Source organism: Gallinula chloropus (assembly GCF_964237585.1).
Source record: "Gallinula chloropus genome assembly, chromosome: 12".
In the NCBI taxonomy this organism is placed as follows: Eukaryota; Metazoa; Chordata; class Aves; order Gruiformes; family Rallidae; genus Gallinula; species Gallinula chloropus.
Window position 1 is genome coordinate 4216132 of NC_140097.1, and position 25595 is coordinate 4241726.

The 25595-nt window shown below is 44.3% G+C and overlaps 1 protein-coding gene across 1 annotated transcript; it reads right to left on the minus strand.

Moving 5' to 3' along the window:
- Positions 1–5868: 5868 nt before the first annotated feature.
- GXYLT2 (glucoside xylosyltransferase 2) lies at positions 5869–25312 on the minus strand (the record flags this gene model as incomplete). The annotated part of the gene is made up of 7 exons (XM_084269651.1): positions 5869–6051; positions 7204–7376; positions 9941–10064; positions 11007–11258; positions 17356–17487; positions 17688–17877; positions 25098–25312. 7 exons carry the CDS (start codon positions 25310–25312, stop codon positions 5869–5871), a joined length of 1269 nt encoding a protein of 422 aa, XP_084125777.1.
- Between the last annotated feature and the right edge of the window lie 283 nt (positions 25313–25595).

The window sequence follows — 25595 nt, forward strand, 5'->3', positions numbered from 1 at the left end:
ACAAATCTTTAATAGGCTTTTAATAGATCTGGAAGACTTGGGAGTGCCAGAAGGTCAGAGTAGCTCACACGTGGTGCCTTAAACCCAGAAAGGCTGGAAACATGAAAATGGTGCTTGTGGGAGTTACATTTTTACCCTGAAGCAGTGGTCACAGTGAGATTTAAACAAAAACCTAAGGAGCAGCTAGATGTGATAAGCATTTTCTCTCCAAGCTGCTTTCTCACACCATCATCCCAGCACATCCCAGGGACAGAAAGCTTCCTGGAGACTGGTCCACAAGCTACAAGATCATTCTGATTAAAAGCAAACTTGTTTTTTCACCCTCAGGTGTGAGGGAGCCAGTGTTCAGAGCAAGATGCCCTTTAGAAGCAGCGAGAGGTTTTTTTGGGAGGGGTGTACCCTGCTTTGCACAGTTCTACCCCCCCACCCCCCCCCAGCAGGGAATGAACCTGGTTCAGAAGGATTCAGAAAAGATGCTTCTGCAGGTACAGGTCAACTGATGACAGTTCTTCCTCTAAAAAAGTGTCATGTCCTTTCAGCCTCATTATTCCAGTATGACCAAAATATTTTGGTTGAGCCACATGGTTTTGGTCTGTAGTTTTCACAAAATAACTTAAGCAATTATGGTGCATTTATAGAAATGTGAAAGTCAACACAAAATATTTTACTTTAAAAGAAAACATTAACAAAGTGCTTTGTTAATCTCAAATGTCAATCCTCACTTTGGTTTTTCCTCTCAGTTTTCATTTCAAAGGAGGTGTTGACAGTTTGGTGTTTATTCCGATCCAGAACACAAGCAGAATTTCCAAACATTGCTATTTCTTTTGAAGCACAAATAGCAACTCCTTCTCCCCTGCCAGCCACGGTTCCTTGGACAGCTGTGGGCCCTGTGGGTCCCAGCACAGAGCCCCCTTGCCACAGGAGCACAGCTGGGGGATGTTTTGAGCCTTGGTGGGGGACAACCCATGTGCCATCTCAGGATGGGCACTCAGTGTCTATTTACTATTTATTAGCACCACATTTGACTGTCTCTGAGGGATAGAGGCAAAACAGTCTCTGAAATTTGTCTCCTTGATGGTTACAGGTACCTGGCTCTTAGGAGTCTCTTGGAGAAGCAGGAAGGAAACAGCACAGAAGCAGCTGAGAACTCTCTCTGCTGAGATTATGAGAATGAATGCAAAATCACAGCCGAGCTCCACCCAGACTCGTGCTCTGTGCCCACGCAATGAGGATGGCTGCTGGAGCCACAGCCAGAGTTGTGGGTGTGCACACAGCAAGGGCAGGGGAGAGAGACCCCTCCCCTAGCCAGGTCCCTGCACTGCGGCTGACTGAACTCCAACACCTTGCTTCCACAGGGTTTGCTTCTCCTGAGTTAGAAAGCAGTGGGCAGTGACCCCAGTGCCGTGGAAGGAGTCCAGCAGTATGGCAGCAGGGACCCGGGAGATGACAGCTCAGCTCAAAGTCTGTGCAACAGGCCAATGCCCAGCCAGCTCAGCGTTGTGCCCATCTCACTTCTGCTCAGAAACTCAGTTCTCCCCCAGTAATACCAACCAAAGCCACATCGGTGAGGGAAGAAGCTTGGATCAGCACCACCTACCAGCCTGATGACGGATCGTGTAAGCACACACATCACTACCCACTGCCCAGGCAATGAAGCAGAGCAGTGCTTTACCTTCTCTCATGAGTACCTGTGTGAGTTTCATTCTTGACTTCAAAGAGAGTGTGACTGAGCCCAACATACCACACGGCTGAGCCAGTGAGGAAACAATTTCATCACCGGGTGGACAACTGGTTTGGCTGACGAGACAACTCAGAGACTTAGGTCACATGGAGTCGTGGCAGCAAAACCAGGGACAGCACAAAAGCAGCCACACAAGTGTCAAAGAAATCAAATAGAAGGAGGGAAAGGAAAGGAAATGGTGCTCAGTGATAAAACCCTTGAAGGAGGGGAAAATAAAGAGTAAAACTGCCCTTTCCTTTGAGAGCAGGTTCTGATCTACAGTCTCTGCAATGTAACTGGAGTTGCAGCATGACAGAGGAGCACTCCAGGAAAACTAAAAGCATGTGTGTCCCCCTCAGAAACTGCCCATTTGATACTCTTGTTGCATCAGAGGGGAGTGTTTTTCTCTGCTGGATGCAGACAGACCCGTGATATGTAACCTGTAACATCACTAACGCTTAAAGAAACAATCCAAATGCAGACCTTGCTTAAAAGTCATTTATTTGTAAGGTAAGGCAAAGGATCTTAACACAGAAATGCAGTGCTAGGCCTCCTTGGGAGCTATAAACAATTGGTGCACTTGTCCCATAGAAACACACAGGCGATTCAACGAGAGAGAAGAGGCACAGATTTCTCTCCACGCCCTCGCTGTGTACACGCACCCACAGAGCCATTTCCAGTTCCCTCCTGTAAGGGACACCATAGCCATGCTGCCTGTCTGAGTCCACTTGGTGCTGCACAAGCAACAGCCTGGAGAAGCTCTCACACTCTGTGACTGATGCAACCAAGCGCTTCTCCCCGGCAGCTCTCTGTGGCACAGTGCCCAGCGCAGCCCCACACTTCTACCTGGCTTTGGGCTGGGAGGAAGAACTCAGTACTTAGCACAAAGCCCTACTAAAGCCCTGCTCACCCATCCTCAGCGAGTTCAAGTGTAACACGGCACCTTTAAGACCTGAGGAGTGAGGACTTGGCTCCACACGTGGCTCCGTGGGTGCTCCTGGGCCTCCCACGTGGGACACCCCACATTCAAACACCCCGGGGCACTTCTCCAGGTGCAGCCACAGCTCTTTCTCCAGCTGAAAGGTGATTCTCTTCTCCTTTATTATCAATACATCATCCACTGGGCTGGAGTTTCTATTCATCTAAAAAACCCTACTTTGGTTTTCCTCCCTTTGTCACTGTTCAAGGTGTTACATTAGCCAAGGTGTTTTGGTTAAATTGTACAATTGGAAATAACTAAATACTTAAAAGAAAGGGGAAACGAGGATACAAAGACTATACAAGTATTTACACGTTCCATTATTAAAATAAATGAAGGCTAATTAACAAGGAATTAGCCACAAGTATGAAATATGAAATGAAGGAAAAACTGCTTTTGAAATAAGATTAATACTAGAAACAACTACTGTTAAAACCAAAATATAATACGGGTTTGGAAGCGGTAATAAAATATAAATTAATAGTTCTAACAACAACAACAAAAATCAAAGTTATAGAATTGTTTTAAAACACTTTGGAGAGCTCAAATTAGAGCTTTTTTCCCCTCAGAAAAAGCACAGCAGGGGGAACCTCCCCCATTCTTCCTGCGAGCCGGTATTACATTAACAAAAGTCTTCATGTTAAAGCATATACTTCATAGATTTTAATAGCTGTTGAGAACATAACACAGTGCTTCCTAATCATAATATAGCACCTCCTGTAAACATAAAAAGCACTGGTTTAATCTCTAATCATTTCATATGCAAGAATGCCTTTGTTTTGTAATGAATTCCATTCCTTCCTTTCAGTGCCCGTGGTGGCAGGGTTCTGCTGAATCACAGCTTACACAATCACAGCCTCCCCGGCTGGAGAGGCTTTGCCACCAGAGCTGCAGCCATCGGGGCAACAAGACTTGTGCTCTGCAAGTTTCTGGGGCGTGTAGATAACCAGAGAAATGAGGAATGCAGAGTGCCCAGCGTGCTTCTCATCTATCCCTGCCTGACCTACGGGCAGCTTTACCCTGATACTTGAAAATCAAGATCAAAAAGCAGGCTAATATATTGTACAAGTTCTCAGTGCTGCTGGTCTAAAGAGCTTACCTGTTGTATGTGAGGCTTACATTATCTTAACCTCTTTAAAACAGCACGTTGTGTTTTCATTTCAGCACCTTCTGGCTCTGAAGCCTCCACAGTGCCTTTGGGTTACGTTTCCAAGCTTTTCTCTGTAGCTAGCAATGTACTGCTCTTTCCAAGTAGCAACTACAACCTCAGATAAAATGGAAAGCACAATGGCAAGTTGTGAGACAGTAATACCTACATGAAGTGTAAATGCCTTTCTGGGCCCACGGTGGGATTCCAGGCTTTCTCTCAAAACAGATGCAGAGCTGCCTCTGTCCCTTGGGCATTGATTTACACTTGAGTGACAAAGGCTGCCAGGTAACAAGGTAACTGTGTGTCTCTGGGTGAGGAACACACACAAACTGCTGGTTAGATTTCACAGCTCAGAGGTGCCAGTAAGTGTCCGTTTGTCCGTCGTGCCCGTGAGGACTGGCACAGCCCAGCAGCGGAACTCCCCAGGAGGGGCTGTAAGCCCCTCATTCCACACCTCTACCGTAACACCTCCTCTAGGCAGCGCTGCCGTGCTGTGTCACTCACCCGGCAGCTTCGGGACACGGCACAGGCTGCGTTGGGAACACTTCACCCCACACACGGGCTGTTGATCCGGCAGCCCGAGTTCCCCTCCCCTCCTCAGCTGCCACACAAGGAGAGAGGAATGTACAAGCTCAAAGGGCTCTCTCTTGGAGACAGTTTTCTTACCAACAGTGCATCAGGCCTGACTGGATGGGGTAGAAACCCCAAAACTGCAATTCTTCAGAAATGCTACTTTTTAACTCAGGAAACATACCCTCTCCCTCATCCATACCCCCAAACGCTGCTCTAACAAGCATGTTACACTGTATAACAATCTGTACCTGTTTTCCTTTCGTTAGAGAAAAGCTTCACAGATCCCACCCTCCTCACCCACTTGGCCTATCAGGTATTACAGTGAGCAGTTCCAAGGAGTGGCTGTTTTGGTTTTTTTTTTTTCCTGAAGAGACTTGAAAAGTAAGATCACTTCCTTGGCTGTTGCCTTTAAGCACTCACCCACACACACCCCTCAAGGCTGACACTTGCAAAACACCCTCTGGGACCCACTGTCCTCAAACCCAGTACCCCCATGACTTGTCCCAAGCACCTCTCAGATACCACGAGCTTTAAGAAGGGCTGGTGGTGGCTCACTGTTGTTACTGTGCAGTTAACAGCAATTGAAGAGGAAAGCAGTAGTAGTACCTGGTTTTGTACTCTCCATTCGCAGCATTCCTGGAGTGTGCCTAACACAATGAGCAGCACCAAGTCAGGGAATTAATTCTTTAAGGTAGTGGAGGGGAAGATGATGCCTGTACTGTACTGCACACCAGGAAGGATTCTCTCTCCGTTCTGCATCCCCCTCCCATTCCTTGGGCACTGCTTTACTATTTATGGTGTAATTACTTTCCTTCCCATTCCCTCCTGAGAAGCCCTCACAAACCTACTGAAGAGCAGAGGGGGAAACTGACAATCATGAGACAAAAAGTGCTGTAAAATACAAAGGAAACAGGCACTTCTATTCCCCAGATCTTCTTATGTAAGAGAAATCTTCGGCCCTACTTGTGAAGAGCAGCAGGTAACCCACCTTCAGACAGAAGGGCAATTACTTTCCCTTTAGTACAGTAAATTTTAACCCATCCTGTCACTAGAGTGATCTTTTCTGCAATTCAGCATTCTCATCACACTCAAGGATACCTGCCCTGTCATTTCAAGGGGTATGTTCCCTTGGTGTTACACAGCTCATACCACAACTTCCTGGTGAAGCTGAAGATCAGGAGAACCTTTCACACAACCTGACAGAAGCTGCAGTGAATACAGCTGTTCTTAAACAAATAACCAATTGAAACTTGTCAGAGAGAAACATAGGAAGAGAACAAAATATCCAGGAAAGGCCAGTGTAGGTCCATGTCCAGGATTTCTTCTGGTTTTGTAATTTCAGGACTTAATAGGAAACTGAATAAGTTTCAGTACAAGAGGTCATGCACTTCATTTGTGTGCTTGGTGAGATGCTAGAATTAGAAACTGAAAAAAATATAGCTACATTTAGTATCTGTGGTTGGCCCCCAAGTAGACAATGACACGATTTTCATACACCTTCTTCATAGTTTTCTCAATTTGCTTCAAAAATACTTGGGGAATCCTCCCACACAAAGTGTGCACTGTATCCAGAAACTTAGACTGCAGAGGGTAGTACAAGGACTGGAAGAGATTGTCTTCAAATGGAAACTAAAGGAAAGAGAAAGAGAATTATCAGTGCTAGTTACAAAACAGCATCTGAGAGGTTTCCCTAAGATAAAACCTTATTTAAGTAGGCAGTGAGTTGTCCCTCACCTTCCCAGAGTGTCACCAAAGCTGCCACCTTCAGCCTGCTGTTAGAAAGGTTGTCAGGGTGTATTACCTGGAATAGCCAACTACCCAAAAAGTCTGTTTCTAGAGCCTGCATTTAAAGGAGATTTCCCAACACAGGGACACCAGAACACCATGGCTATTTTAGAGAGTGGAGGTGTACACACACAGCACTGGAGGTAGAAATGCAGACCTGTGTCTGTATGTGAGCTTCTGCCTTCCATGTGCCCAGGGGGTCCAAGCTTTCACTGGGTATTTACAGACCAGAGCTGCAGCACCAGGAGGAATCACAGAATCACAAGGTTGGAAGAGACCTTTGAAGATCATCAAGTCCAACCATTCCCATCCTATGCTAAACCATATCCCTAAGTACCTCATCTACCCATTTTTTAAACACATCCAGGGAAGGTGACTCAACCACCTCCCTGGGCAGCCTGTTCCAGCCCCTGACAACTCTTTCAGTAAAAAATGTGTTTCTAATATCCAATCTGTCCCTGCCCTGGCACAGCTTCATGCCATTGCCCATTGTTCTATCTTCTGTCACCTGGCTGAAGAGAGCATCGCCCACCTCTCTACAACCTCCCTTCAGGTAGTTGTAGGTGGTGATAAGGTCTGCCCTCAGCCTCCTCTTCTCCAGGCTAAACATCCCCAGCTCCCTCAGCTGTTCCTCATATGATTTGCCCTCCAGCCCCTTCACCAGCCTGGTTGTCCTTCTCTCCACTTGCTCAAGGACCTCAATGTCCTTTTTATGGTGGGAAGATCTCCACTCAAACACTTCCCTTCCACCACCAGCATGGCAGCCAAGCAGTTTATCAGCCTCGGTGATTAGAAGTTCACTGTAGTACGAAGCACTGTTTAAACCACCTCAGATACATGCCTGTGGTAAAACAGGAGAGGCCAAAGCAACCTTGTTATTTTGTGTGTGACACTTATAGTAGTGCTTCCTGCTGGAAGAGCAGCCTGAGGGACATGGATAAGCCAGTCGCCTACACTGGAACCCCAGCACTGTCTCTATCGCGACAGGAGACTCACATCCCGTATCACTTCGTAGAGCGCCTTGAAAGTCGGCTGCTTGTCATCGTGGTAGACGCCCCTGTTTCCGTGCAGAACAGAGACACCCTCTTCTTCTGCACCTCTGCAGTTGCTTCCGTACATGCAGTGATCCGGCCGGTAGTTCCACTGACATGGGAACACATAGAGACACTCTGCCAGCGTTGGTCAAGGGAGATGGGGGATAAAAGGGAAGGGAAAAAGAAGACATGAGGAGTTACAGCAATTTAAACCATGTTTCTGGGGAGAAAGTGGGACTGATGATGAGGAAAATATTTCAGTTACTTCTGTTTGCAACTACCCCAAGCAGCAGCTAGACACAGAAGCTTCCTCTCCTCAGGGATGACAATAACCATTCAGCACTGCTAGACCTGAGCTAACAGAGAGAGAGCAACGTAAAGACTGGGACAAACAGCAACTCAAGGGAATACTTCAGAAAGCTGGAAGTGCCAGAATGTGACCCACAGAGTGTGCACCAGGTGGCACTATCCAGGGTCCTCTGCCCCAGTAAGAAGTTTCTAGGGTTACAGAAATGAGGAAGCTCACAGAGCAGGGAGGATTGTGAAGAATCCTGATTGCTCTGGAGACAGCACAGAGAGCTTGCAAAGTGCACCCAGTGTTTCCTGCTGAGGCTTTCACTGAGCCTGTGACAACCTGTTATACTGAGACACAGCAGAGTGTATATATGGTATACTGTATCCACAGCCCTCCTAAGAGTTGTCATCTGTTAATTTCACAGGTTCCAGTTAATTAAAGATGAGCCTAATTTCTGCAAAGGGTTTGTAATCCCCTTTCTCCTGATGCTTTTTAAAAAACCCACAACTTGCTCTATATGCACCCACAGTATCTGCAGCATGCTTATAATAACCATCTCTGCAGCCCCCAGACAACACAGTTCTGTGTATTTTTAAGCCAGTGCATGGCCTCTACAAAAAGCCACCTGCAGCAATTTCAACTGATTCCTTCCCAGGCCACTGTCTACAACCCAGCACTTCAAAACCTCGGGAAAATCTAGTTTTCAGTTTTAATTGTATCCAGTTCTTTTGTCTTCTTTTCCTGTGCAGTCTGATGTTATGTAATTCATAGAGAATTATTTACCAGTTACAAGGAAAAGACAGACCATGGTGCACAAGAGTCTCAACATGTGGCTTCAATAGAAAGTGCCCTCATCACAGAGCTACAGTGTTTTCGCAACCTTTGTTTTCTTCCTCCCTGCTTAAGCTGGAGACTTGAGTTCAACTTCACAACTCATCTGGCTTCATCTTTCTCTTCTTCCAGTAGATCCTAACCCACAGCATTCATTTCTCTTTGGAAGTTAATTTAAGATTTCACAATTAAGATTTCCTCCACTGTATTTTCTCCCTAGGATTGAGGTAAATACGTGGTGTACTAGGGATGCTGCAGTAAGCAGATGTCAGCTTGTTGCTTTGCTTTTGCTCTCTCATTTGCCTGAGTTTGGGTATATCCTGTTACCTACCCCATCACTCCTCAGAGAAAAAGAAAAGGGAACAGAATAAAGAAAGATAAATCCAAACTTACTCTGTTCTTCAGAGCACTTGAGGGAATAGAGTCACATGGGAAATGAGGAAAAGCCATAGGAATTGACACTCAGCACATTCAGAAGCATTAAAGAAGGTCCCTGGCTTCCTTGGAAGCACACACTATGCCACCATTGAGAGATCCTTGCATTTCTCAGGTGTTGCTGCTTTTGGAAACACCTGGAGTCATTTCTGTGTCCTCAGTGCAAAATCCTGACAAAAGGCTGAGTTTCCAGAAGCTGTCTCAGCCCTGGCAGAAAGAGTCACACCCTCTGACAGTGCAGAGGCCTGAACTTGCCAGTTCCTTGGAAATACACATCCATGTGAGTAAGGCTCCAGTCAAGGAGGAGACAAAGGACAAACCACCAACCAAAAATGCTACAAGTTGTTTACGGAAGCATTGTGCAAGAGTGGTGACAGGAATGAGACAGGACATTTGCTGGGCTGACAAATACAGACTCATTAGTCACACTGGGGCAGACAGGCTGTGCTGTCTGCTCTCAGAACCCATCCTGGTGCCTACTGAGGATGGACCATTCCACTGAGAGGCTGGAAGCATCTTTCTCAAAAAGAAGTTTTAGGGAAGGAGCAAAGGTACAGAAGGCAGCTGTGCTAGACAAGATACTCCCATGGCTGTGCCTGTTTTCTATTAGCTTTATTATTTGCTTGCATAAATAGCCCAATTGAGCTGAATTTCAGAAAACAGAGCACAACTTTGGAGAAGGTTTGGCAGTTTCACGTTCAGATAAATGTCTGAAACAAAAACCTTCTTTGGCTAGGCCCAGAGCAGTGATGCTCCTAAGCACAAATAGAACATGGACGTCATTCCTCTGTTTCATCATGAACATTATCTCTTTTTCTCCAGAAAACAGATTTACATACTCAATGGAAGCAAGTCCAAGCACCCCACTACCCACACCACTTTCAGAAGTATTTTCACAGGTTGTAAATTCTAAATGCGCTTCCACAACAACTTCACACCTGGCAACCTTGTGTAGCTCCAGGCCTGGAGGTTGGTGGCCCTGCCTGTGGCAGGGGGGTTGGAATTCTGTGATCCTTGGGGTCCCTTCCAACCCAGACCATTCTATGACTCTATATAAAATGCATTTTTATAAAAGAACAAGTAGCACTCAGAAATTTTCTTAACACAGATAATCACAACTCCAAGAATCATTACTTACCTGGGTTAAAGTAAAAAATTATGTTTAGTAAATCCTGGTCTCCCCATGTAATGTAATTTTTGTACTTTTGGTATAGTGGATATAACATTTCCTCCCAGGTCAGGCCACTTGGGATCATGCTGTTCTGCAGGGCAGAGAAACAGAAGCAATGGGTTAATACCATGAACTGTGATGAGCTATAGGACTCATCCACATATTTGCAGGTCTGCTAAGCCATGTCAGATACCTGGATGTAAAATGAAGAACTGCCAGGAAATGTTAGAGCTGGACAGGGCTGGAACAGCAGAGCTGATTGTGCCTTTGTTTACCTAAACAGGAAAGGGAGGTCTCCTGGGTCCAGCTGTGATGTCAGCTCCTGCTATTCACAACCTTCCTATTCTGAGCAACAGGAGGGAGAAAAAGTGGGAAAATGCAAAAGTGCAGAGACAAGATGAAAAGTGAGGTATGAAAGTGAAGAAAACTGGAGACTAAAAATTATCCTCCCTGGGAATAATGAATACAGGAAACCCCTGGCCTTGACTACTTGGTGTAAATAAAGCACTTAAACAGGCTAGAGAACACGTGCTCAGTGAAACAAACAGAGATTTTGCAAGCCAGGCCTTCCACAAAAGAGGGAAGATGTTAGAGAAAACATTCCCTTCTTGTTCATATCAGTTCATGGAGTAGCTTGATCTGTAGCAGGAAACAAAGTTCTCTTTACAGCAGATGCAAAAAAATTACAGTTACTCTGGAAATTCACATCAAGCTTTCCAACTTTTAAAAACAACACAGTGACTACACTAGAGATCCTTGAGTTTCTTCTGTCATGTATCTTTTAAGGGAAAATTAAATGTTGCAGAAGCCATTATTAGTACTGCTAACAGCCTGCTTCATCTACAAATTCTCTTGAGACTCTTGAGGAAGTTTCACTTGTTTGGATACATTTTTACTCTAATTCCTTTCAGCATCCAAGCACACATTCTGTATTTTTCAGATTCTTTATATTACAAACCTTATATCACCGAGTTTTACAAGATGTGGAAACACACCAATGCCTGGTTGCTCCAGCAGCTGTGTTCCTTCTTACCTTGAACTGAGTGTTGCGTATCCGTGTTAAATTCATTAGCATCACTCCGGAATTGACTCCAGTTGTTCCATAATACGGGTGACGTGCGAATCGACTGTACCAGCCGATCTTGGGTATCTCGTGCTCCGGGGCCATAGCAGCCAGCTGTGTGGAGTTGAACTCTGTCAGGATGTGCCAGATGTCATCGATGGGTCTCAGGAAGAGAACGTCAGTGTCCACATAAAGGAGAGAATCCACATCCTTCAGAATGACCTTTTGGGTTTGCGGAGTGAGGAGAGGGAGAGACAAAACCAAAACCAGACAACAAAACAGGAAGATTATTGACAAAAGAGACTTTGCTTTTAAATTGATAATTTGAAAAAAGTTATTGATTTATCAGCTAAATGTAACTGCACACAGGAACAACAATTATCAGGTTAATGGCTTGCTGGTTTGTTTTTTGTTTCTGGGGTTTTTTTGTGGGTTTGTTTGGGGTTTTTTGGGGTATTTTTTTGTTTTTAATATATACAAACGTATCATGATTATAAAGACAACCCTACCAATCTCAAAAACATACATGCATCCCCCTGAAGAACAGAATTTGCTCAGTAAGTAGAAATGTGATATTAAAACTTACCAGGTCAGATGCTGATTTCTGTTATCAGACTGTGTAATAACCCCAGGAATAACCCCCATTAAGTCACTCAAGTCAGAAGGGTGCAGACTCTAAATTAGATCCAGGATATTTAATGTATTCTTGTTGACACTGTTCCCCCTTGTGGCTATCCGAATCCTTACATGCTCATTCATTAATATAGGGCAAACTATATTGTGCTCCAACAGTCCTGGAAATCTCTCTTGATGTTTGCACACACTGCTTGTGATGTTTGTTAGGCAATTAATATCATTAGCTAAAGCTGACCATCAGTTCCAACTGTTGCTCTTCTTCATTATTCAGGAAAATAATTCATTATTTGGTCAAACTGTTGAAAAATTCCTGAAGGACTGAAATTTTCTTACTGTGCTTTCAGGCAGAAGACCTGTTTCTCACTCTTTCTTTGATAAGTAAATACAAAAGGGTCTGGACTTTCACCATGCTGTGTAACAGAACAATCACACTCTCATCCAACTGTAACAATACTAATGACCAAGTCTCCTCTTTATGCAAGTAAGAATATATTCTACTGAAGAAACTGAATTGTACATCAGTTGAACTGTATTGTGACTGCAAATTACCTGTGAAAGACAGTGAGCAACATCAGGATTCTGAGCAAGCCTGGGTGGGGAATTACCTCTAAGCGTGTTCAACAGGCATCTGCTGAGATGCCAACCCCATCAGTATGGACTGAAATGAGATTTTTCACCTGACTGAACACTTTGGGATTCAGACTGACATTTAGCCAAGTTTAACAAATCCCTGACCTGTATTTCTGACATAACTACATGTTACTCCTACATAAAAGGAAAGCGGGTTTACTTTTTAAATAAAAGCCATGCTTACAAGAAATTCCACATAAGTCCAACACAATTCCGATCACTCTGCTGGATAAAAGGTACAAAACCCACCCAACAGCACATAAAGGTATGGATAAATGACTGACACAGAGTTCAATGACACACTAAGAGCTCAGAGTGTGTATTTACAAATGTTAAGGACCCTTAAGTCCAATACTAAAAAGCCCAAATAGAAAAGAAGACAGTTCCTTTGAGAGTAAATCAATAGAATACACAAAGTTCAAAGGGCAAAAGGGGTTTTCAGCTTAAGGGTATCCCAGATATTGTATATTATTCCGTGGCATCCAGAAGTTCTGATTTAGAGAGACCTGCTATATGAAGGCACATATGATCAAGTGATATTTAAAAAAAAAATGCCCCAAAATTTAGTCTGAGACAGGAGGTAACACCTGAACAGAAACAGAGCAGAAACTATTAGGTTTTGCCCGAGAGATTTTTCCTAAGGGTGGGCTGGTAGAGAGACAAGTTCAGGGGGTTTCCAGCAGAGAGTAAAGGGGGAAGTTTAATGGGTGCACACAGACACTCCTCCCAAGCATAAGTTGGCAGCCTGGGCACTGCTTCTTCAGCAGAAAACTGTTCTTTCAGCAACCTTAAACATACACATAATTTAATGTCTGTGGAAGTCAGCAGGCTGTAAAAATTCACCTAAACATAAATGGATTTAAGCAGGTATTTCAGTAATTTGCAAATGGGTGCCTACCAACATTTGACCCTAAGCTTTCCACCTTGTATTCTTCCCTCTCCTGTGTCCGAGGTGTTGCCCTGCAGTGACACCCAACAGGCTACAAGAAAAGCTCTGCTACTTGCTTTGAGCCTTTCACATTTTTTCCCCACATGTGAAGTGTTAAGCCTTATTTAAAACCTATGCATGTCAGTTTGAATCCATCACATCCCCTCCTGACTTCACCTTGGGTAGGGAAATTTCATTTCAGAAGTTGCAGCTGTAAGAGTTCCTTGCATAGCTCCCAGGATTTATCTGGGAATGAACACTTACATAAGTCCGGCATTCCCAGTATCCCATAGCTAAAGGAAGGAAGATTTAAATTAGATATTAGAGGGGAGTTTTTTTTACAGAGACAGTGGTGAGGGACTGGAACAGGCTGCCCAGAGAGGGGGTGGGTGCCCCATCCCTGGGGGTGTTCAAGGCCAGGTTGGATGGGGCCCAACCTTGTCTAGATCATTCCTGGAGGTTGGTGGCCCTGCCTGTGGCAGGGGGGTTGGAACTCTGTGATCCTTGGGGTCCCTTCCAACCCAGACCATGCTATGATAGCTTTCAGGTAGCTCTGTTCCAAAACTAAATAGAGTTTTCAAAAAGCTATTTTCTGCTTTACACAGCCCTTTAAACAATATTTACCGTTTACTTCTTCAGAAGCATACAAGAGGAGACAATGGATTTTTCACTGATGATTTCCAGTATCAAAAGCAGTTGAGCCCCACAGGGCACAGCCCATGGTAGAGACCTTGCTCCAGCCTGAACCAGACTCAGCACAGCCAGGGCTGGCAGTGCACAGAGCCTGCCAGGAGGGCTGAGCAGGGCTGTGACTGCAGGTTAAAGCAACACCCATCTGACCTGGAGCATCATCAGTGCAACACTGTGTCTGGTACCTGAGCTCAGGCTTGCTTGCACCAAACATGTAGACACACCTGACAGACTGAGATGTCTGAAGCGGATGGTCAGGAGTACGGCTCCACTGTGCTTGTCTCCCTCCTCTCTCTACAGCTACTTACACACTTAAAAGAAGTGTGAACTTTTTTTTTTCCAGCTATATAGATTATTCTTGGTAAATCTGTGAAAGTTCTGCACAGAACTGGCTATATTTAGCCTGACACTTCACTTAAATACTCAATTATCTGTAATTTGATTTCACAACTTCTGTCTCCATAGATTCTCCCTGTGTTAGCAAGGTTGGCAAGTAATAACACACTGCTGTGTAAACACATACTGGTGTTTTGTGAAGCTACCTAATGGTTTGCAATGGCTAGCATGGCAGGTTTTCAGAGCTTTATCCAGAATTTGGGACAAATCACAAATCTTGATGCCAATGCAGCAGTACCACAAAGTTGAGTCACTGAACTTAATTGTAGTAAGTAATTAACTGAAGTTACAGAAGAGAGAGAAAGTTTTGTCTCTAAGATTCTGGCATCTACTCCCAGTGCTACCTCTGATCCACTGGGTTGGATACTTCAGTGTGCTCAAGAGGACAGCTATAACACAGGGATATTGCTAATCTACCTGAAAAGCTCTTAAGTAGATTAAATGTTTTGAGAAGGGTTCTAAATGTTAGTTACTATTAGAAGTAAAATCATCCAAAAATCCCTTCAGCATTTCATGACATGTTAGCTGATTGTTTTGGTAGCTCCAAAGCAGCAATGTAGGAACAGCTGCAAGGCAGTGCTGTGATATGCAGCATCCCTGAGAAGAGTTTTTCACCTGGTGTCTTCAGATCCAGGTGAGTATCACAAAACAGTTTCAAGCGATTCCTGAGAGCGTTAGACTCCTAGTTGATTTGGAAAGTTCCCTTCAGTGCTCCTGTTAAGATCTGCATCTTCCTTATTCTGCCTCTGCAAATCCCACTGATGGTTTTATTGTAGTAGACTGCACAGTGAGACTCGGGCTTGGGAGATTACAGAGGCTCAATCCCCTTTCCCAGCACACATGTAGCAAACACGATCACGTCACAGGACGCCTCTGTAAGATGTAAGAAGCTGTGTGATCTTCTCACATCCATCTGTTACTCAGGACCAAGCAGCTCATTACTACAAGCTGCAGGATGACATGCAGTAGCTCTAGTTTTATCAGAGTAAAACCATTAAAACCTTCTTGCACAACTCTCCCTTGCACATTCTCCCTCCCCTCCTGTCCACTTTCACATGCCTGATATTTCTGCAGGAGGGAGGTTTCTTTGGCAGGAGAGACACTTGTGAATCAAAGACTCACATTCCACTCGGGCTTAGCATTATCAGGAGCAAGACAATTTGCACAACTGAGCGATAAACAGCTGAAACTCTGCTACTGCTCTCCTGGGGCCCTCCCTAAATCCAGTCACATTTTATGCTGCCCCGAGGGAAAACACTTAGGACAGGGAAGGGTAAGAAAGGAAGGATCCTGGTGTCCTGCTGGTATTTATTTAAAATACAAGCTGAAATAGTTCTGTAAACAGTAACACTGAAACCCTCTGCTCCTGCTGTGTGCAGACTGGATTCCTCATTCGAAGGGGACATTCAGAGCCTAGTTATCAAGAACTGATAATAATAATGGTGGCTGAAATTACATGGAAACAGCCCAAGATTCTGCCAGGCAGTGAACTTGAGTATCAAAACTCCAACTGGACACTTGCCACCTCATCTATTACTACAATTTGTTTTCTTTATTCTATCCATATCAACTTAGTGTCAGCTGCAACTTCTCTTGGACAACCCCTCCTGTTGACAGTCATAAACCTCAGCCTGACCAGCACAACATTTTGCAACTGCCCCAAGAGAAACAAACATTTACAGTTCAGGCTGCCTCCTAGTTTTGCTAAGACAACATGCAATGGTCTACTATTCCACTGCTGAAGTTCAGAGTTCTCCAGTACAAAAAGGAACCAAAAAAGCATTGCCCAGCCTAAAGGAATCACATCAGAAGGGTGATGACAAATAAAACAGTTTCTGCAATGAGAGTCTACCAAAATGACAAGAAATACCACAGAAACAGCAAGAGAGAATGGTGTTTATGCAGTGAAAACAATCCCATTTGTGTACATTCTTGCAAACAATCTGTATCAAACAAGCCAACACATAGGGATTATTTTCCAGGTGATAGAAATATTTCCTCTGGGAAGAGAGGATCCCTGCTGAAGTTGGAGTTACTTTCAGGCCATCCGGCCTTTGTGCATTTGATAGGCTACCCCTAAATGGCAGATAAACAGAACTGCTGACAGCACATATTTTCTCACATATGTATTCATAACCTACGTATCTGGACGTGCAGCTGTCTCCTGATTGTTTCCATCTGAGAAAGTAAGAATTGCTTTGTGTGTGTCCCCATTTCTCGTAAGGCAGCAACAGAGAAATCTGGATCATGTGAAGAGCATGTCACTCCACTGGAGCCAGCCCAGTCAACAGCAACGCACAAGATATTTTTCATAGATGTTCCCAATTCCACCGAAATCGCTTTGTGCCAAAGCTCTTTCCATTTCTGATGACATTTCTGCATATGCAAAATTGCTATCAACACCTTCCTTCTCTCCAGCCATCTTAAATACATGCAGAGTTTATGACACTAAGTATCCTACAGTTAAGAATACAAATTTTCAGTGAACCTGAAGATGCCAGGGTGCACAGGGCTCTTGCATGAAATCTGACTTGGAGCACATTGGAATTATTACCTGAGGGGCAAATCTGACAGTCCTGGAAAAAGAAAAAAAACACCAAACTTGAGGAAAAGGGATTGCTGAAAGCACCTGTCTGAGGGCCAACATATGAAAAGGGAGATAATGGGTAAAGAGGATATGGTGACTGCACGCTGACAAGAATGCTATTTACGGAAGGCATGCAGCATCTACCCTGAAAGCATCTGCCCTGAGAGCTCTGCACTGAGTCTTAAGAGTCCAAGAGGCTAATGGAACTGGAGGCAAATAAGAAACACACATCCTTTGTTAGGAGGAGAAAAAGTGAGGCTGGATTTCTGTTTTGGTTCCCCCCCCCCCCCCCCCCCCCCCCCCCCGTCCCAAAGTGGCTAAAGCACAGCCTAAAATATCTTTAAGCAGATGTTTCAGCCTGAGAATGGTTTCAATATCACACCAGCAAAACTTCCTTTCTGTGGAATTAACCTTTTCCTGAAGCAACCTACTCAGAAATCCAGGTGCCTTACCGGAAGAAAAAGGCGCTGAGCAGCACATGGTTTGAATAACTTCTTCCATTCCTGAGCATTTCCTACTGAGAAGGTTATTGGGTAAATGTTGTATTCAAACTTCTTGGTATATGAGGAGGGCCATTCCTTCAGCTGAAAGACACAGGGGGAGGAATTGCACATTATGTGTTATACAGCTTTAAGACAGGAAAAAAAGGCATGCCTAAGGAATTGATAAACAGTGGACAGTAAAAAAAAGTTGCCACTTGTTGATGTCAGTGTAACTTTTCTTGGAGCTTTGTGACTTACAAATTCCTCCTTTATCTATTTTATCAAATGACAAGGAAACCCACCTTCTTCTCAAATTCAGGCTTAAGGGAATCTTCAGCGAAAATGTGAAAACAGAGCCTCCTGTTGCTGAAGAGAACTGCTGATTTCAGCATGATTAGCGTCTCTTCCAGCCGGTCCCCACATGCCACGACTGCCAGATGCATGCATTGCAAAGATGCAGGCTCTTTTGAATGTTTCTGTTCTCCAAGCTTCCTGAAAATTCAGAGAGTCACATAAAAAAATACTGAGAGAAACATGAAGAGAACCCTGTGGTTAACAGATATCAGGGTTTTTCTGCTTCCCCTTCACTCTGTAAGGGATCAGGAGGGTTTTTTCCTGCTTAGATACCCACAGAACATGCAAGTGCCTTGCCATTTTTTGCCAACAGTACAAATCAACAGTGTTAAAATCACAACACAAGAAATAAGCTATTTTCTAGTTATTCCTGCACTTCTGGATTTGTATAAATCACTGCACTACATATAAGGAATTAATCCAACAGCACCTCAAACCAGACAGCAACTTGCTCTGTGCAAATGATAGCTGCTATTTTTTTTTCTAGATTAGATATTAAGAAGCCAGAACAGAGTTACTACTACCTAGCCAACTTTCTAACACAAGGCAGATCACACAACTACATCCAGTAACTTCATTACCAGGCCCATAATGGCCACACTGGAAAAAGACATCCATACTTTAAGAAAAACCAAACCTACTCTATCCATATGTAAATTTTTCTAACAGTTAATTAATTTTCCTATTAAAAATGCATGTCTTAATCCTGGCCTGAAGGTACTGGCATAGTTTCAAAGGACTGCTCTCCATTTCACCCAATGGAATCCCTGAGATTATTGCTAAAATAGAGATTTTAAAAAACAAACATATTCACACATTCCAGACCAATCTGACAATATTCCACAAGCAGTCAAGGCCCAAACTACAGGGTTTTCACTTAGCACCCATCTGTGAAGGCTTGAAATAAATTTCAGCTAGACAGTAGAGGAATCTGTGTGTAAAAGGCACACTGAAGCTACTCATTAGCCAGAAAAATCAGACTTCTTTGGGGGAGTTGAAGATGTTTTGAGAATATGGCCCTTTGGTTTTGTGTGCTCCCCCACCAGTATGGAGGTAAAAAAATCCCATCCTCCAGGAATGCTTCTACTGCATTGTATTCACATTCCAGCACGGATCACATTTATACTGGCTGTGTGCTGACAAAGCAACTAAATCACAAGCATCATAATCATTATAGGAGAGTTCAAAAGGCTAATCATAGATCACTACCAGCTCTTGACACACCACTGAAGAGAGGACATCAATCCCTGCCTCTTCTCAGCACACACAATTACATACATACAATTCATCAGTAAAGTTAATACTAGAAACAAAAGTTCTAAATACAGAGAAAAATGACAGTTAATAAAGCTGTCATTATCTTTTTCCAGACATTAAAATGCTGCTTTGTGTAACACCATCGTTCTATACTTCAGAGTAACCCACTTCTGTATTAAGGCATAACAGCCAATGGTACTTTACTGAATATACAAAGCAACATGTTTCATTAATGGTTTAAAGTCTTAGGCTTTAGTCTTAATTAAACCCCAATTTCATCAGCGTATAAATAATGGAATACTACATCTATGTGAAGTGGTATTTACTTTCCAACCTATTAGTGTAAAAACCACTGAATTATTGAAGTGAATAATTAGCTGCTCACACAGATCCCCTTTTCCCCCTTTCTCCCTATCTCTTTAATGTTTCCTCTTAATTGAGCCTCTAAATCAAGCCATATGCAGGATGAGAACGGCTTTGATATAGCTTCTGGCAATGGAATTCACTGGGAGAGGGACTAAGCTCTAAGCTTTTATTGCAACATTTCAAAACCCAACACCAAGGCTCTCAGCTTTTCTTGGCAAATTTTAGCCACAGTGAACACTCCATTGTGCAGATATTTCGTAGTGAAAACTCCAGGACACATAGACAAGCACTCCCAATGAAGAGACACAGCAGAGCAAACCCTGATGAAAACAGAGTGTCTTGTCAGCCCAGAGGAGCTACAGATGAATGAGAGACATTCCCACCTGCCAACACAGACACCTTTCCAGCCCCAGAAAGTGGAGGAGAAAGCTAAGCCTTGGAGATGATTATGGATCATGAAGGTCTGGGCTGAAGGGGTTCAGGAGGCTGCCACAGCCCAAGTGGGAACAAAAATCCCCAAGAAAAGGAGCATGAGGTAGTATTTAAGCTACCTCGGTAGTTGTTTGGGACGCTAAGGGCAACAGTCAGTGAGGAAAGTAGCAACAAGGTACAGAAGAAAGTTAGAACACAACATTTTACATCTTTTTTGAAAGTATACAGGGAAATCAAGAGAACTGTGAGGACAAAGGTGAGCTGGAAAGGGAGATGGAAAAAAGTGCCATAGCAGGTTGCATTTAACAATTTCAGCCTAGCCTTTACAAACTTTCTATTACTATCCAGAAGTCTGAGAAGAGGCAGATGTAAAGCAAAGTCAAGCTGCTAGGAAAGCAAGAAAACAGATTCCATCAACACACATCACAAGTCCCTTTCCCTCCTCTGTTTATACAGGCACATACATATAGTGTGAGAAGGAAGGGAAGGGATGGGGAGGAGTAACATCTGGATGAAAGGGTATTCCTTAAAGATCTTCAGGACACAGTAGGTGTCTTCAAACCAAAACAGTTCCAGTTTGAGCAACAGCACCTAGGATGCTTCTGCTTTACACAGAACTAATGGCTATGCTGGCTTATCTGGATCCCCTACTGAAGATAAGGGAGCCTCCACTATGTCTTGTCAAGAGAGAAACTGGAGGTTAGAACTTAACTCGTACCAGTAGAGCAGCTATTTCTACCAGGGATAGGTCAGGCAGGGAATCAAGTGCCTTCCCAGTCAAGCAGGTATAGTGCTCAATGAAAGGCCTTCTTTAAGCTGAAGTTTCTTATGTGGCATACACAGAATCCTGATTCAATACAGAATCTCTAACTGCAGATGTCTATTGTGTAGTTACCAGTGGTTGATGCAAACAGACTAGGAAACAGTCTTCCAAAACGCTGCCTGCTCAGATGATCCCAGACAATACAGCAAACTGGGCAGATGAGAGATGCACACTTTCTTTTAAAGGATGGAGCACGTTAACGCTGTGGTAAATGTACAAAGGATAAGATCTGTTATGTACAATAAAAAACAGCTGACAAGCCAGAAAGAACAGACCATGAGGTTATCAACCTGAGACATCAACAGGCTTCTGACAGAGAAGTACACAGGTAGTGGTTGGAGGGGAAGCAGGCACCAGTTTTGGCTCTGTTTCAGTAAGTCAGACCCTGCAAAGCTTTGGTGAGTGACTAATTCTTTCTGCTTTAGTTGTCCTGCCTGTGAAATGGGAACAGCTATCACAGCAGTAATAGTTACCTACATCAAGAGACTTCCAAGCATGTTAAGAAGCACACAGTGTATTACAATTATTAGCCAATTCTTCCCAACATTTATATGTGCATTCATTCATTTACAGTCCAACTTACTGGTTATGGACAGAGTCTATAATTGGATTTTATGACCTAAATTAAATGTTTAAATGCATCTAAAACAATGCAGTGACCTGGGCCTTAAAGCTTAATGTGTTTGACAAGAACAAATCAAGACATTATATATACATGAGTTCTCTGTTGCCTTGAAATCCTTCCTCTAATTTCAGTACATCAACATAGCCTGTTGATATTTTATAAATCTAACTAATATAACATTGTGTCAAACTCTGCTCTGTTCCCTGTTTTACCCATCTGTTCAGAGAAAATTGCTTCCTGCTCTCACTTTCCTCCAAATATTATTATACAGCTTTAAAATTAAGCACTGTTGCCTAAGATTAAGCACTACAGAAAGCATCACTACATTTCTGTATTAGTCAAAGCCAAAGTGTCTCAAACATAATTAACCCAAAACCTGTCTAAATCAATCCAGATCCATTCAAAATAACACATTCCCATCTCATTACAGAGCCTGCTAATCTATTCAAGCCCTCAAATTTATTCCTGAGAGAAAGATAATGCATGCAGATTCTTACAAAATGCAATACTGTTGTTAGTTTTTGAAACCTTCTTCATATTATGATCTCATTTACTCTTACAGCATAAACAAGGTTAGATTTAGGCAATGTATCAAAACTGGTGATTCACTCAATAGGCTCCTTTCCTCACAGTCAACACTGAGTCAACATCCCAACAGTGGCTCCATTATTTGAAACACATTCTCTTGCACACTTGAAAATATAACTTAGAAAGGGCTCTACATGTTTTAAAACCACAGTTTTGTCACTTCGATGCAGTTGCATAAAACTGGCTGTAGTTGCTGATAATCAAAAGACTGTTGGAAGTTTCAATCTCCTCCTGCAGCTGAAAGAAAAGGGAGAAAACCACTCAAAACCAGAGTGGATGTTTTTATCTTCTTTTATCAAGTGGGTTCTTTGTTAGAGGTATTTGGGCCTTCAGCATGTTATTATAGGCTATCAAACTCAAGCCAAACTTGTATGTGTGTGCACACAGGCTGCAAAGAAAGAAAAATTATCTTGAGGGGTTGCCATTAAAACATGTTTGGCTTTGGAAAATTTGCTTCCAGGGAACTAAATCTGCTGGCAAAGATTCACTTCCCAAGCCTTGCCACGCTGGTCTAACAGAAAGTGTGGTCACATCTGCCCTTCAAATGTAAAATAACCCTTTTGCTTTTTGATACTTTGCACACATTGGTTTGGCACATTTTTGTAATTCTTCATATGAAAGAAATCTTACTGCAAGCATAAGACTTGCTACTTCCAAAAGGAAGGATCAGTAAAACTACTATCAAAAATCAGTTTTCCAATCTAAACAGAAAGTTAGATTGGAATATAGGCTCATCTACAGTCACCAAATTATCTGATGAGCAAAGCAGGACGTGTGAGCATATCTACTAATGTTTGCTAGGTAGCAGCCAGCTAGTGATATGTGGCTATAATAAGCTTTTATCACATATGACTACTTACGTTATAAGAAGGCTGCACATCTTAAAAACGAAAAAACAATGTTTTCTAATGTTATAATGGAAGTGTTACAAAATCCCAGTTAAACTACCACTCACCTTGGCTTCAACATGACTGATTCTCATTAACTGAATGCACATCCTAGATAACACCTTTGCCTATTTCTAAGTTCAGGCCAAAACCTTCAATCTTCTGATATAACTACACAAATCAACTTGGCAAAACTGAATTCAAGCAACTTCTTACACTCGTGCAGGCACAACTTCAGAAAGTTTATCTGAATTAACCATATGGTCTATGTACAAACACACAGACCATAACCAGACCTTAAAAAGCCACAATCAGATGTTATGCCAAATGAATCAGTTATGTTGCATAGCAGCTCTCACATCAAATAAAAAAATCTTCCTTTGCTTGGAACAAGTAAATAATAATTACCTATATTAGAGGAGTGAATAGTCAATAATGGCCCTGATTCAGTATGTTGAATCAGATGTGCTTTACTATAAGCATATACATACACACAGCCTATTAAATCAATGGGAACGCACTCCTGAAGTTAATAACTAATTAAAACATTGTTTTTTTCTCCCCAGCTCAAGCCCCCTGAAAACTGTCTCACAATACTTTCAGTGTATCTTGGATTAGGCTTTTTAAATCAAGCAGGTCCCACCACCTGATGCCTTCACCATGTGAGCATGGATGTGATCCATTCCAGAACAGCACCCATTGGCAGGTATTTCTGCCTTTCCAAGCAGACAGGCATCTACTTGACTTGGACCACATTATGCCACCCCCCAAAAAACCATTTTTTATGGATACCCTCCATCACTTAAATAGATTTTGTTTTAGTGAAAACAGACACAATAACAAATCTTTCAGCAAGGGGTAGAACTGGACCCACAGGCTTCTCAGTTCTACAAGCTCCTACTGGTGCCAATGGTGTAGGATCATGCCCTGCCAACTGATGTGAAGGAAAAATCACCAAACCCCACCAACAAACCAACGGAAAGGCATGGTTTAAATACAGCATTCCTCTCTCCTTCCCTCCCCCTCCGTTGTGTTGCAGACCTTGTAAAAGGACTTGCAAAGTCAAAAAATAATAGAAAAGCTAGACGTCAAATTCTGAAATATGAAGATGCTCACTGAAAAGTTCATTGAAATGTAACAGTTGTTTACACTCTGTAGCAGTTTCATACTTTCTGGGCTCCTTCCTTCAGAGCTCTTCTTGATTTCCATGATAATCACAGAGATATGCCTTAAAGAAAAATGACTTTGGGAGGTACAGTTGCTAGTGGAAATAATCCTGCTTTAATACATGCATTTGAATTCTGTCCATGATCCATTCTCAGCCACAGTAAACATCTCTTTGCATTCAGCAGGGTAACCACGCTTGTAAGAAACCAACTGCTTTAATAAGTTAAGGAATAAGAGCCCAAAAAGCAGGAATAGTCTTTCATTCAGAACATCTCTGTGAAATCATGAATCAAAGACACAAAGACATACCAAGTTAATTAGATATATGAGGTCACACTGACCATAATATAATTGGAATGCAAAGGAGAAAACAGTCCTCCACCCACTGAAAGCACACTGCCCTATCTTTTTCTGCAGTAGTTAAGAGTTTTTGTGAAAATATCCTGCCTGTAAGGTGCTGCATGAGTGAACACACTGTGGTTCCAAACTCTTTTTTAAAGTTCTGCTAACAGCATTCAAAACAGCCTAAAATCTGTCAGTGCCGCACAGTTTGGACCCCAGTGGTACCACACCGAAATAGCCAGATACCTTTCCGTCTCCCTGCATTACGAACGAAAAATCTCCAGAAATTGTAGCTTCAGAGCCTGACAGCAGCTCCTCACAGACTCTGGCCAGCGAGGACCACGTTCCCCACGTCAGCCTTCAAAACAAGGCCAAAACTCACGGAAAAGCTGCTATTTCAGAGGCTCCCCTCGCACAGGCGTGCGGAGGAGCTATCGCCCGGCTCGGGCACAGGGACCGGAGACAGAGGTAACTCCTCTACGTACTTTCGTGGCATCCCTGGCAACCACACTCAGGGTGAAAAAAAAGAGGAAAAGTTTGTACTCCTACGGCAGAGCCGCCGGCACGAGGGTTTCCAGCCACCGGTCCCTTGCAGAGCCGAGGGGAAAAAGACCTCGGAAAGGGAAGTGCCTGAAGGACCGGGCAGCAAAGAGCGGCCACGGCAGTGGGAGCCCACAGGGCAGGAGGGCCCAGGCACGCGTGGGGCGGACACCCCTGACACCGGGTGCGCTCCAGCAGCCGGGCCGCAGCTGGGCAGGAGGGGCCTGGCGGGCATCCCGCCGAGGCCAAGGAGCGGGGGCGGTCGCGCGTGGGGCGCCAACTGTTCACGCGTGGGTCGGCCGAGCTCCGTCGTCCCGGCGCCGGCCGTTACCTGGCGCTGGCGAGTCTGCCCCCGGCGGGGTTCCTCCGCGGCGGGCTCCGGCTGAGCCGCGGCTGCCGGCGGGCGAGCGGCGCGGCGAGTCGGGCGGGCGCGGAGGGCGCGGGCGGCGGGCGCGGGGGCGCGGCAGCGCTGCCCGCCAGCAGATAGAGCAGCAGCCCGCTGCCGAGGCACAGCAGCGCCGCCGCTACCTTGCAGGAGAGCCGCATGGCGCGGGAGGTCAGGGCGCGGAGCGCGCCGCCCGCCCGCCCCTCCGCCAGCCCGCCGCCGACATCGCCCGCGGCCCGGCGCGGAGCGGGGACGTGGCCGCCGAGCCCCGGCCCGGCTCCCGGCAGCGGGGGCGGGGCGCGCCCTACCGTACTCTCTGGACTAGCCGCCCCGTCCCTTCGGCGGCCCCGCAAGGAGGGGCCAAGCCCGCAGCCGCGTAGGCGCGGGGACGCCCGACCCGGCAGCCCGGCGGGGCACGCAGGTCTCTGCAGCGCTCGCCCCTTG